General features: G+C 35.7%; 1 protein-coding gene across 1 annotated transcript in view; it reads right to left on the reverse strand.

Moving 5' to 3' along the window:
* The window catches only part of ZBBX (zinc finger B-box domain containing), a 100,436-nt gene that overhangs the window by 34,500 nt on the left and 50,403 nt on the right, over nucleotides 1-15,533 (reverse strand). Inside the window, 2 exon segments of the mRNA XM_054576928.1 lie at nucleotides 6,315-6,435; nucleotides 13,955-14,129. Of these exon segments, the coding sequence (XP_054432903.1) occupies nucleotides 6,315-6,435; nucleotides 13,955-14,129 (296 nt within the window).

Here is a 15,533-nt window from a genome sequence, read left to right on the forward strand (position 1 = left end):
AAAAGAGTGTGGTAATTTGAGTGGGAAAACCATCTAATTGCTAATATTCATTCTTAAAATATTCTAAAACAAAATCATATGTTTCTTTTTATGAAACTTTCCTAGAATATAAAAGATCTACTGGCAATATTAAGATAGCTAGTAAGATCTGTCAACACTTATATATTGGTTACATATAAAATACAAATTATCCAAGTCAGAAAAGAAATATAAAAACAAAATGCAATGGAACATATATTCATAAACTTATAACAAACCATGACAATTATAGGCAAAGATAAAGTCTTAACCATGATCATTATTATCAACATAGGAAGTTTTTCAGAAGCACAGCATCAGAATTGATATAATCAATTTACAATCAAAAACTTGTAAATTGCCAATGGATTGCCCTACACTAGCATCTGTAATTAAGACATAAAGCACTAATTTAATAAAAAGATAATTGTTAAAAAAAATAACTGTAAATAAGACTCTAGTGAATGTATTCACTAACCATTATTTTCTAACAAGAAAAATTTTCCAATATTTAGTATTCAACATAGCTCAGGACTTCATGTGCCCACAGTTAAGGCTTTTTGTATGTGTCCAAACACAAATGATGATGGTCATTTAATAATAAAATCGTACTTCTTCCATTGTATAACAAACTCAGTATGAAAGGCATCAAAAAGCAGCCAACATAGAAGATAAGAGAACTTGATGTTACTTTTATGCAATAATTCTTGAACTAAAAGGAGGCAATTGACAGGTACACACTACCGAGTACATACAAGGAGAGCAACTAGAACACTCCTACACTGCAGGAAGGAATGCAACATTATGCAGTCCAATGGAACACAGTTTGGCTGTTTCTCAGAAAGACAAACATACACTTACCATGCAACTTAGCCAATCTAATCTCATATGTTTACCTTGGAAATTAAAAACCTATATTCAAACAAAACCTTATATGCAGATACTTAAAACAGAATTAGCCATAATTACAAAAAATATCCTTAGAAAACAGTAGATATTTTTCTTTTCTTTTTTAAAAGAGATTGTATTTATTTTTAGAGAGAGGGGAAAGAAGGGAGGAAAAATCAACTGGTTGCCTCTCGCACGCCCCTGCTGGGACCTGGCCTATGACCCAGGCATGTGTTCTGAGCGGGAATTGAACTGACTCCCTTTATGTTTGCAGTACAACACCCAACCCACTGAGCCACAACAGTCAAGGCACAGCATAATACTTTTCAACATTTGCATAGATGAACTCTATATCCCAAAGATTAAATAATACTCCACAATAAAAAGGAATGGATTTTGATTCACTCAAGTATATGGATGAATCTTAAATGCATTTTGCTAAATGAAGGACACAAAGGCTACATATTGCATGATTTAATTTACATGACAGTCAGAAAAAGGCAAATGTATAAGGATGGAAACAAATCAATGGTTGCCATAGTCTGGGGAAGAAAAGATGACTATAAAGGGAAAGCAAGAGTAAATGTTGGGGTGATGGAATTGTGCTGTTTGGTACTATGATAAACCCGTGATTCTAGGCATTGGAACTACACATAAGTTTATGCTAATCAAATTTTAAAAAGTAATCAATGAATGGTAAAATCATTCCAAGGAAGATGGGAAAGAACTTTGGAAAACAATGTCGTGACTGGACATTGTAGGTTAACAATAAAAAGCACTATCCACAAACAATGTACTCCAGTTGGTGGATTTGTTTCTCACAGTGATCTTAGCAATTCTGAAACCACTTTGTACATATACTGAAGTTGATAAATTAATAAATGTTTCATAGATAATGAGAGCCAGAATTCTCACAATGTAGGTGAAAGAAACTACAAATAAGCAAAGAAATAATGTAAATGAGCCACATGATTCTGGTTTGGAATTAGAGGTATGAGTGTATACTTCTAATTCCATATATATATATTTATATTTTATATAAATTTATATATTTTATATATATTTATATTTTATATATATAAATATATATATATATTTTCCCCCTAGATGTTCTCTGAGAAGGCCTAGGATCTGTGAGATCTGAATTAGCAATGAGCTCAGCTAGAGGCCAAATATTGGTTTCTGAATACCATTCTCCAATAAAAGGAATCATGATTCCTTGGAGAAATGATTCCTGGGATAGGACAGATAAATACATCTTGAAGCAGCCACAAAAATGAAGAAATGTTCAAAGCAAACTAACCAACAAACAAAGACTATGTTGAAAGAAAAGAGGCATCAGTCTGAAAGATTCTCAATAGTCAAAGCAGAAACTATTTGAGTCACAAAATAAAGAACAGTATAAGATTCTAATCAAAAACTAAATATCCATGAGTCCACATAAGTAACCAATTGAGTGAATAAATGGATATTCTTCCTTGAAGAATTCCAATAATAAATGTAGAAAAAATGAAGGAAATTGAAGAGTACCAATAAAGCAGAGAGTAGCAGGTGCTGTAGGCAAAGTCTGATGACAAATGCTAGAATTAGTAGGTGAAAATGTAAGGAAAAGCAAGATTTTGCATCATCTCAAAGTATCTCCTCTAAAATATTTATCAATTACTATGATGTGAATATTTGTGTCCAGTCAAGATTCAGAGGTTGAAATCCTAACACCGAATATGATGGTATTATGAGGCAGGGCCTTTGGGGTGATTCGGTCTTCAAGGCAGAGCCTACCATGTGAGGAAAGTGAAGAGACAGCCACCTATGAGCCAGAAAGCAGGCTGTCACCAGACTGAATCATGATCTGGGACTTCCCAACCTTCATAACTCTGAGAAATAGATGCTCGTTGTTTATATGCCACCCAGTCTGCAGTATTCTGTTATAACATCTCAATGGACAAAGACAGAAATTGGTATCAGAAGCAGGGTGCTGCTGTAACAAATACTTAAAAATGATGAAGCAATTTTGCAACTGAGTAATGAGTGGGAAAGTTTTGAAGCTGATGGTAGAAAAAAGCTACATTACTCTAAATGGACCTTTAAAGACAATTCTGGTGAGGGCTCAGAAAGAAAAGAACTGTAGGAAAATGTCTTAGTCTTCTTAGAGAATACTTAAGTAACCTTGAACAGAATGTCAGTAGAAATATGGACGGTAACTGCCATTTTGAGGTATCAAATGGAAATAAGAAACATGTTATTAGACAATGGAGGAAAGGCAATCTATGTTAATAACCTGGCAAAGAACTTGGCTGAAGTGTGTTTTCTGCCCTAGGGTTTTATGAAAGGTAGAATCTGCAAGTGTTGAAATTACATATATGGGAGCAACCATCTTGCTCCTTCCCCTGACAGACCCTATCACCCAGGTCACTGGGACACCAAGACTGCCAAGCAGACCCTCGCTGACCATGCTGTCTCGAGTGGTACTTTCTGCTGCAGCTATCATGGCTCCCTCTCTCAAGAACACAGTCATCCTCAGTCCAGAGGTATTGCAGGCAACAAGGATCTTCCACACTTAGCAACCGAGTCTTGCCCCTGTACCACCTCTTCTTGAATATGGAGGAAAAGTTCACCATGGGCTGATCCCTGAGGAATTCTTCCAGTTCCTTTATCTTATAACCTGGGTAACAGGACCCTATATGCTCAGAACTAGGCTTATAATATATTTTCTTATCAAATATATGTGGTGAGTTGAGAGGCCATCTCTGCTGTATCAACAATAAGGTTGCTTGACTATGTAATTAAAAACTATGCTCCCTCTATTGGGGATTTTTCTGATAAAATCAATATGTAAAAAAATTGCCCAACTACATGAAGGGAAACAGGCTTCCATCAAAAACATTCGGGATGTAATTGATCGGGAGAAGTCCCAGCAGGCACTGGTTCAAAAGTGCTATTACCTGTTTGATGTCCAGAGAATAACATTGTGATGGCCTTGGAAGTTACTTACTGGGAATGGCTGCATAGAGCATACAAGGAGGTAAAGAATAACCTGGACTATCATATCTCTGTGCAGAAAATTATGCATTGGAAGGAACGAGAGTACGTGATAAAATGGTTGGAGAAACATGTGGTGCAGAGCATCTCTGCACAGCAGAAAAAGCAGACAATTGTCAAGTGCATTGCAGATCTAAAACTGCTTGCAATGAAGGCTGAAGCACAGCAGTTCTGTAAATAAATCTATCCACATTGAGACAGCAAGAAACACTTGACTGAATGGAAGCCAGGCTGCAAAAGCTTTCTCCATTGCCATGTACTGGAGGACAGTTTACCCCACCTCAAAATGAAAAATATGAGTTTCATCTAGTGACAGAATTAAAACAATCTATCAGCCAAAGATGTTTCTTGTCCTTCTTACTGTTCCATGATCACTTTCAAATAAGCAGTTTGCTTTTAATAAAATTTGGTACCTGACTAAAGACTACCAAGCTATAATTTTAATTTGTAATTAATTCCACCATCTTATAATAAAGTGAGAGTTAACAACAAAAAAAGAAAGAAAGAAAGAAATTACATATATGGCTGAGGCAATTTCTAAGCAGTGTTGAAGAAGAGTCCTGGTTTCTCATGTCTGCTCATAGCAAAACGCAAAAGAGAAATTACTTAAAGTCAGAATTTTTATCAAAAGAGAAGAAAAACTTAAAAATTTGGAACACTCTTAGCCTACCCCTATTGAAAAGAATGAAAGAGCCTATTCAGGAGAGAACAATAGGGCCAAAGGGTCATCTGACAGGGAGATTAGTCAGCCAACTAAACAGAAGCCAGGACCTATTGTCCAATGCAGTAGATAGAATATAACAGAATACAATGATGCCAAAGGCAATTCAGAAACCATCAGCATTATCCCTCCCATCGCAGAACAAGAGAGGCCAAGGCTGCTGCAGAGAGCATGGCCCAGAGAAACTATAAGGACAAGGCTGACCATGTGACCCTAGACTAGGAGAGGCACCAGATTCCAACACTGGAGAGTCATGGGCATGTGACCCAGCTCAGAGACACCATAGGAATGAGGCCACCCAAAGCCATGAGGTCAGAGCCACCCAGAAACTTGAGGGCCCAATCTCTGTCCACAAAGTTACAGGGGAAGGACTTCTGCCTCAGAGTTTCCAGAAGGCTGAACCCCTACTCTTGTGTGTCTAGAAGGTAGGACCTCCATCACAGTGGGTCTAGAGGGCAGAACATCAACTAAAGGGGATAATTCTCAAGACTTCAGACACAACAGAATTTGTCCTCTTGGATTGCAGATTAGCTCAAGGCTTGTTTCTTCTTTCCTGTTTCTCATTTTTAGAATGGGAATATCTATCCTATGCTTGTCTTACCACTGTTATTTTGGAAGCCCATATCATGTTTGATTTCACAGGTTCACAGTTAGAAAACAATTTGCCTCAGAATGAATCATTTATTGAGTCTTACCAATATCTGATTTAGATGATATTTAGATAAGAAGGTGGACTATAGACTTTTGGTGCTGTAAACAGTTAAGAATTTTAGGGCTATTGAAATAGAATGGACATATTTTTCATGAAAGTAGGATATGACCTTGGGGGGACCAGGAGCAGAAAACTGTTCTGAAGGTCTGTGCTCCCCCAAAATTTATATGTTGAAATCCTAACCTCCAAGGTGATAGTAGTGAGAGACGAGGCCTTTGGGACAAGATTAGGTCATGAGAGCAAAGCCTTCATGAACCGGATTAGTATCCTTATAAAAGAGACCCGAGGAAGTCCCCTAGTCCCATCTGCGTGTGAGCACACAACGAGAAGACGGGCATCTATGGACCAGGAAGTCTCCAGACACTGAATCTGCTGGCACCTTTATCTTGGACTTCCCTGCCTCAGAACTGTGAAAAATAAATGTTGTTTATTAATATTTAATGTTAAATTTTAAATAATTTATGAAATGGTGAATCTAATGATAATAGTCTTTGAGTAAAATATATTTGAGTACTATTAATAAAATTATAAAATTAAAGGTCTAATTAAACTCAAAAGTAGACTCTGAAAAATATAGCCTCAGAAGTTTGTGTGAATGTAAAATGTCTGAGAGCACTACCTTCTCAAAGTAGAGTTTCATTTATCACATGATTTTGCTATTATTCATAAATTTTATACTGTTGTATGCCTTTTCCCCACATTTACATTTACATTTCTCAAGGAAAACCCTAAACTAATGATGCATCACACACATAAATAGAACTAAAATTCTTATTAGAGAACACTAGAAGCTTTATGGGGATTTAATATTATGTTAAAATTATTTATACAAACATGAAGCACACATAAAATTGCTATAAAAAAGAATGTCACACAAGTGAAAAACATAAATAGCTTGTATATTTCTTATCAATAATGCAAAAATTCAGAAAATACCTTCTGTGTTTTTTAAGCCATAATTTTTCCATATAGGATATACTGTCTTCTTTAAATTCAATATTAAGTGGTTCTCTCCAAATTTTCAAATTGGTTTGTACTTCACACTCTTCCAATGAGTCTGTAACAATAAACATGCATACTTAATGAAACCTAGTCTATAAATTATCATAACTTCTCTCAAGATACAGAACTTACCAAATATGACCTGATATTTATTTATAATCAATAGTTCTAGGCTTACATAATGCAAAAGTATTAAATATTGATGATTTATTAAATGACAGTATAGACAGCTTCCTTCAAAACTTCATTTCAGTAACCCTTGAAATGAAAGTGTCCGATTCACATGGTTTTTAAAAGCAACTAATTCTTTTAAATGCTAAAAATAAATACAAATAGAGTCATTATATATTCTATAAACACACAAAAACACAAAGGTATGTATTATAGCCACTGACAATATTTACACATTATGGGAAACAGAAAATAAATAACTCAGAAAGGCACCTGGAGAAAACAACCATCTTCATGAATTTATAGCTGCATGGCAATTTACTTCCAGATGCTTAAGATGTTTCTGAAGTACTACCAAATTAAAACCACTACTCAGAGATGTTTAAAACTGACGGTTATTTCTGGGAAAGAAATAACTACAAAACTTGGAAATTCAAAGTACATTACTAAGCTAAATGGCCAAGAAACATATGAGAAAAATATCTGATGTCAATTATAATGAGGTACACAAATTAGACATACCATTTTATCTCTATCAGACCAACAAAACTTTTAAAATCTGACTAAGTGTCAGTGATAATGGGAAGCAACCAAACATTTTATACACTGCAGATGAGAGTGTAAACTGATACAAACACTTAGGCAAATAATTTGGTTTTATCTATTATAGTTGAAGACAGGCACACCTGACCCCGATGACCCAGCTACACTCCCAGAAAAAGACATCCTTGAAATGTGTGCGCATGTGCTCCAGGTGACCGGTACTACACAGTAGGGTATTCACAATAGCACCATTCTTAATGGCACAAATGAGAATCAACCCAAACAACCACCTACATTTAAACAGGTAAATAGTGCTATATTCATATAGCAGAAGACCATTTAAGCAGTGAAAATGAAAGAAATACAAATATGCACATCTTTATGAGTAAATACCAGTAAATAGTATTCAGTAAAATAAACAAGTTGCAAAAAATACATATACTAGCCTTCCACTTATAAAATATTCAAATACAAGCAAATTTAATATTATATTATTTAGAGATATACATAGGCAATAAACTGCAAGAAAATCAATGGAGTGAAAAACTATAAAAGTCAGGCCAGAGATAGTCACTTAGAGGGAAGAGAAGAGGTGAGAGAACGGATGCTTACTGTTTTGTTTTTCTTTATCAGCTATAAGAACCTTTATAAATCTTATAAAGGTTCTTTTGTATCTACTTAATATCTTTAGAAAAGGAAAATACAAATACGTACACATAATACTCACAGATAGTCACATGTATAATACTCTGGAGCAAATAAAAATCACATATTATGTCAACGAAAGTCCTCATCTTAATGATTTCTCCACAGAAACCACACTGTTGACCTCACTTCTTTATTTTAAAACACTCTCCTCCACATGATAATGCCTTTACAAATTTTCTACCTATCTCTATGCCACTTTATATCTTCTCTGCAGGTTTGTCTTTCCAGGCCAGTAAATATAATTCCTCTCTAGACTGTTGTGCTAGAATATTGTATTTTACTGTCTAAGGTCCAACCATACCCACCTACCTTCAGCTCTATTAACACTACATGCTCCTTCCCATCATAGAGTTTTTGCACATGCTACTGTCTGTCCCCATTCTCCAACGTACTCACTAGACTTCAACCCAAATCTTGATTTCTTAGAAATCCTTTTTCTGATCATCTCTATCTCAGAGTCCTAACAAGAAAAAAGAAAACTTAAAGGGGTAATTTGAAGGATGTCAAATGAAAGACTAAAAGGAGGGGAAAGCTGTTACCAACCCTCGGGGACTAACTAAAAGAACTGTTGTAGGAAGTCATTGAAAGTAATGGCTGTGGAAGAGAGTTTTTCTGAGTGATGCTAATAACATGGGTAGAGAATGCAGTCACTTGCAAAATCTCCACATATTGACAAGGAGAAAGGGAGAGTAAATGCCTCTGCCTCTTTCTTCTTACCCTTCAGTGTCCTGTTAGTGTTTCAGGTTGGCCAAACCAACTAGAAACCAAAGAATAAAGAAGCCCAGGTGATATAGTATCTAGAGTTTAACCTCTCAGGTCGCAGAGTAAGACAGAAATAGAAGAGAATGGATCTGGAAAGACAGGGTCTACGTATTTCACATGTAAACAATTTCTCTCTCTCTCAAGAAAAGAAGAAAAAATGCATTTCTGAAGCACAGGAAAAACACAAAATTCTATAGGCACTTTGTATCATGTGGAGAGTTCTATTTTCAATTTAGTGATACTCCCAAGTGAAACCTAAATTATAATGTTAGATACCAGTAGTACACATCATATAAGGTTGCAAAAAAGAAAGAGGAGGAAAAAACAATTATTCAACATAAAACATAGCTGCTATTGTCACAATTTTGTAGCTAGTTTCGAAGCCCGAGTTGATTTGATTAGCACAGCCTCCTTCTCTCATCACTCATTCCATGTTCGCCTTACTCTCTGCCAACACCTTTTACCTGGAGGATTGACTCAAATCTTCACGCTCAAAGGATCCAAAACCATACAAGCCCACTCTTCACTGGGTTGCTGCATTTTTCTCAATGAACACTATCACTGAATACAGAAAGATTAGTATATGTGCTATTGAATAGTTTCCATATGAAGTCTATCTTTTCTTCATTGTGTAATAACAACCCAATGGTTCTTTGGGTCTTAGGCTCAACCAACATAGTTGTACAGCATCCCTTCCTGACTATTGGTGCTGAGACCCAAAATGCCAGTGAGTAATCACAGCCACCTGTTTAATGAAAGCATGACGGGAGTTTCATGTCATATACAGCACCCCACGGAAAAAACATGCCAACTTTGTAAGACAGTTGTTTCTGAGCTGGGACCCACACTGGACCTTCAACAGGGCATCCCACAACACTATGAAGAAAGCTGCTTCTGGAAACATTGCACATGGCAAGATCAGTAAATTCCATGGGTAGGAGCTGATTGCTCTATTTATTTCATAATAAATTGAGTGTTTTGGTTTGAGATAATGTATGTCATACCATGGTGATAAATAAGGCTTCTGTTGGCAGGCAGAGCAAATCCATATCTAAAATATGTAGATTTTCCCATGTGGAGAAATTACAGCCCCATCCATGATAGGGTGAAATACAGTCACCCTATTCCAGATGCTCCCTGTTCACCAAATCCCCTTAGCACCATGCCATCAGTCTCACGTGCAAGCATTATCATTTGTGCAATACCAAGATCATCAAGGCCCTTCAGGAGAGCTAATGTAGGTCTGGGCTAAGCCTGTCAAGGGAAGTGGATAGGGGAGGGAAAGAGTTCTAAGGTCTTCTTCTGGTATAATACCATAACAACTTTTATGCCACAGGTCAAACTACCAATAAGGGATTCTGCCTGTTACTATGTCCATTCCCAATACATATTCAGGACTGGTAAATAACAACATAATCATCTCACAGTGCCATTGCAACCACTGTGAAACAGGATCCAGACAAGACTCCATCGATCACTTCACTTTCATAAGTCCCTAAGACTGATTATTGGTAGACTATGGTGGTACTTAAGGTCTTTAGGGATAAGTATAAGTTCAGAGCCAGAATCTAATAATCCTTCCGAAGGTGTATTGCCTTTCCTCATTGCATGCTTACCCTGATAAATACCCCTAAGTTCTGTAGTGAAGGTTTGAAGGGTACATAGTATACCCTTATGGCCACAATACAAGATCCTGTAAAAGGAACCTCCTCCTATCTCAAATTAAGAGAATACAAATGTGTGGGTTGCCTTAGGTCTGGGAACTTGATAAAAACTCTGAATCTCCAATATGGTGGCTCAACTTGGGTCTCTGCTATTAGATATAAATTTGCTACTTATAGAGGTAAAACAGGAGACCTACAGTTGCTTTATTCTCAGGTGCGCCAATTACCATCACAGACCTCTATAAATTGAATGAAGAAATCTATTTACAACTCTTCCCTGACACTTACTTTGGTAATTCTCCACTACAACTTTGATGAGTACGTGCCAGCACCTGGCCTCTACTAGTCCAGGTTGCCACGATTCCTTTGAAATCAGGCAGCTCAACTCCATTAAAGCACTTCCTCCACAGTCCTCTTCAGCCACAACAAACCTCTTTACAAGAGTCCAGTGCTTAATGCCTTGGTGATGAGGGGGTTCTCTGGGCCCTCACAGAGGGTATCGTTAAAGATGACTGAGTACATTGCATGCTATCGATTCCAACACTCCCACCTATATCTCAGCGCCGTCAAAGTCCTTTCTCAACAAAATATCAGGGCACTTGCAGCATCTCTCTGTCATTAACTGCCATATCAAGTCCAAGCTAACATTAACCAACCTAGCAGATTGTTAATGTCATTGCTAAAGTGCTTGAGCCAACACATTAAAACCCATATCTTGTATGAGTACATCTACATTGATAAATCCAACTTGAACTATTCTTGTATTTTATTTTCCTTAATCTAACGCTCTTAAAAATCCCTTCTTCCTCTTGCTTCACAGACTTATGTGCTAAAAATTGACAAGATACTGCAACTTCTTCAGTGCATGGTAATTTTCACTTCGTGTAGGCTTTGTGCTTCTCCAGCTTATGAAGACCATTTTATTGATTTTATCACCTCCACTTAACTATAAATTCCAGAATAGATTGTGAGGGTTTTTGCTCATGACTTCTCCACATAGTACATAATATGTACTCATTATTTGTTGAAAGAATGAGTATAAGAGAGAAATATTTTATAACCCTAATATTTAAAATATTACTTGTATCTAAATATTGGCAAATAAAAAGAACAAAATATATTTACAAAAAAAAATAAAATTAGACAATATTATTTCACAAGTAGACATAAAAAGCCAGCTAAAATGGTTAACATTTAATGTCCATCCAATTAGCTAAAGTTAAAAAACTAGAAAATATGGGGAAATAGTCCTCTCACACTGGTAGTAAGCATAAAACTAACAGTCATTTTTTTAGAAGACAAATTGATAATATTCATCAAAATTTCATACAGTAAATCAACACTTACCCAACACTTCTACATTTAGAAATTTATTTTAAGGTAATTATACAAGTACACAAATAGTTAAGATGGTCATGATAACTTCTGTTATAATAGTGAGAATTAGAAACAAAATATCTACCAATGAAAGTCTGATGAAGTAAATCATGGCATACAGAATACTATGCAACAGCTACAAATAATGACGTATTCAATATATGTATTTACATAAAAAGTCATCCACAACAGAATCTAAGTAAAAAGTTAACAAATAGCATATTCACTGTTACCTCACTTATGCTGATGTGTGTATGTAACTCACGTGATTCATGTGTCTGTTGAAAAATATTTACCAACATGTTAACACTGGTTACAATCGGATTGTAAAATTAGGTTATTTTTTTTTGGTAACTTTCTTTGTTATAATCAAATCATTTAAAATAACCATGATATTGATTTTATAATTTAGTCATTTCTACTGAGACAATATTTTTCAATGGTTTTGCCACAAAGAGATATCATTTTAAACCTATCAAAATGGCTATCATCAGTAAATCCACAAACAACAAACTGTGGTAAGAATGTGGAGAAAAGAAAACCCTCATGCACTGCTGGTGAGAATACAAATTGGTGCAGCCACAGTGAAAACAGTGTGGAGGGTTCTCAAAAATTAAAAATGGAACTGCCTAATGACTTTAGTGATTCTACTTCTGAGTATATGTTCACCCTTATGTTCATTGCAGTGTAATTTACAATAGCCAAGATATGAAACCAACCCAAGTGCTCACCAATAGCTTATTGGTTAAAAAAAAGTTGTGGTATACACATGTACAATGAAATATTACTTGGTAATAAAAAAGAATGAAATCTTACCACTTGCATAGATGGATCTATAGGGTATTATAACAAGTGAAATAAATGAATCAGAGAAAGACAAATACCATATGATTTCACAAAACTGAAAAAGACTCATAGACAGAGAGGACAGACTGATAGTTGCCAGAGGGGAGTGGGGTTAGAGTACTGGGTGGAAAAGGTGAAAGGATTAAGAAGTACAAATTGGTAGTTACAAAATAGTCATGGAAATATAAAATACAACACAGTGAATACAGTCAATAATATTGCAATAACTATGTATGGTGCCAGGTGGGTACTGGAAATATCGGGGGGAACACTTTGTAAACTATATGATTTTCTATGCTATACACCTGAAACTAATACTAAATAATACTGAATGTAAACTGTAATTGAAATATAATTTTTTAAAACATTTAAATGATTTTTGGACTTCCTTAACTTAATCTGACTTATCAAATCTGTCCATTACTTTAAATACTATGTCTCTCAAAGTGGACAATCAAAAAGATATTTCCATGAAAGACGTAGTCCCTTTCAAAGCAGAAAAGTAAAAAGCACATCAAAATATGAAAGTTAAAATAAAAAATACATACAAACATAGTCAATGAACATTATATTGAGGCACATAATAGAGTATACAAATAAAATTTTAGAAGTATTAATAAAATTAATGTATCATAAAAATATAAGAAAAAATATTTGAAGGAGAGAAAATTATTTAGTAAAAATCCAGTTCTAATGGGAAGATGGTATGTGATACCTTGATGTTAGAGATTAAACTGTGTTATAAAGAAGGAATAATTGGAGAGTCTTTCGCTGAAAAAGAATAAAATAAAAATAGTAAAATTGGATGCTGTCTTGGATCCCATCAACCAAGATACATTATTGAAATTTATTATCTAACATTTTATTTTTAAATTAAAAGCAACTGGAAGTCCTTACAAGTTTCTGAGTAATGAAATTAATAAATCAAATACTTTTACAAATATGATTTTCCTCAAGAGATATTGAGAAACTCAAAGCAAAGATACTGTACACTTCAGCCATCCAGTTCTTCAGCATCTAGGAAGTGGGTGTGAAAATCATCAAGGAAAAACTGATTACAGGAAGCATTTCTTCAAAAACAAAGAAAAACAGAAGACAAATCAATTCTCCCCTGAAGTTCATGGCAGTATTTGAAACACATTTTTCAAGATACTTATACAAAATTTTTCTTTCCCTATCTCACAGATCCTCCTGTTTTATGTATTGTAATTACAGCCTAATAAAGAAATAGTTGCCCTGATAAAAACTTTCTGCTAGGAGAATGGGAGCTGAAAAGGAACCAATTCTCTATTCATTTGAGAGCCTGAATTTACATAGAAAACAAGCATAAACCCCCAATTCCCAATTCAGGGGTTCCATAAATATTAAACCACTAACCGATGGTCATGCAAACTGCTATCCCAACATTAATAGTTTTGAACATCGCCTTTATATTCGCAGAGAATGGAGATAAGTAAGTTCAGCTTTATTTTACAACATTCATTTTATAAAAAACAGTTATACCTGGTTTTGCTGCAGGTGAGCTCTGTTTCTCATTGTCAGAATGGTGTCCGGTTCTCCATTCATTTAAAACTTCCTGAAAGGACTGGGCAGAAGCTTCTTCATCAAATGACCCTTTACACGTGAGCCTATCTCTTGGGTTTGTACCTTCTCCTTTTTGTGTTGTTGAAACTTCCATCTAAACCAATTGAAATGTATCTAAGTATGCTTTTCAAAATCTTCTGTATCTTAAAATGCAGGTAGCATTAACTATGAGGCATTGTAAGTCACACATTTTTTAAACTCAGAATAGAATGTTTGGAAGTTGTGCTTCTTTATATGCTTTACTCGTTTCTTTAAAACTGTGTATCAGCAATTACAAATGATCCTTCAGAAGCTATTAAAGCTGGGGCCTACGGAACTGAGGATTCATCATTATGTTACACACAAGCATTCTCCCTGGAAAGCAACAATAGCCCTGTATGTGACCCTCCTATTTCTCCAAGTTCCTGCTCCTGCAACCTCTCCAGACCAGAAAGAGCGGTTTTATAACAAGAGAGTCTGATCATGTCAGGCCCCTGCTCAAAACCTTCCAATGACTCTCTCTGAAGCCCCCAAATCCTACCAGGAATTACACTGGCCTGCACAACCTTGTGCTCCCTGCCTTCTATTTCACTTCCTTCAGTTCTCCCCTGCACTCACCCTGCTCCAGCCAAACAAATTCCTTCAGTTCTGGGAACCCGCACTGCACCTTCCTGCTAGAGGACCTTGCACAAGCTGTGCAATGCCTGGAATGAATGAACCTTCTCTACATCGCCACAGAGCCATTCCACTCATTTCGTTCAGTCTCTGCTGAAATATTACCTACTCTGAGAATAGGGGATGACCCTGTTGATGGATGACCTTAAAAATACAGGCCCCCCGCTTTCTAATCCTTTATGTGTTTTATTTTTCTCAAAATAACATCTGCATGAATTTCTCCATGTTTATTTGATTATTGTCTCCCTCTCTCCATAAGAATGGACAAAAATCAGGGAATTTTTTCCCCCTCAGTTCCGAAAGCTGTGTCCGGCACCAAGTGTTGCTCATAATGTTAGCTGAATGAATGAATAAATAAATGCACATGAAACAGTGCATGCTTCTTTGCATAATGATGGGAGAAAGGGTGAATTCAGTACAAAATATAGATTTGCTGTGAACACACTGAAGAAAATAAAGGTAGAATTTGGTTGTTATCCACTGAAACACAGAAAATATCCAAATTGGGAAATTGAAGAAAAATAAATTCCACACCAATATGGAATTATCAAATGTGGATTACCTATTCTAATATCAAATTGCTAAATGTCCATTATGTATCTTCCAGATACAAGAGTAGAATCTTTTCTGTTCAGTCCTTAATTGCAAAATAAACAGGCAGATTGTTAGAGTACAACTGAGAGAAGATCGTTAAATAAGTGTATAAAAAATTTTAATATAAACCAAAAGGATCTGGGAACCTGCCAAACACTATGCTAGCTGTTGGCCACAGAAACACAGGTTAATAAGTCCACAACAGAAACAGGTGCGAGGAGCAGATATTTAACTCAGATAAAAACGAATT

Source organism: Pteronotus mesoamericanus, unplaced genomic scaffold, assembly GCF_021234165.1.
Source record: "Pteronotus mesoamericanus isolate MK-2021 breed Mesoamerican mustached bat unplaced genomic scaffold, CSHL_Meso_final contig_116, whole genome shotgun sequence".
NCBI lineage: Eukaryota > Metazoa > Chordata > Mammalia > Chiroptera > Mormoopidae > Pteronotus > Pteronotus mesoamericanus.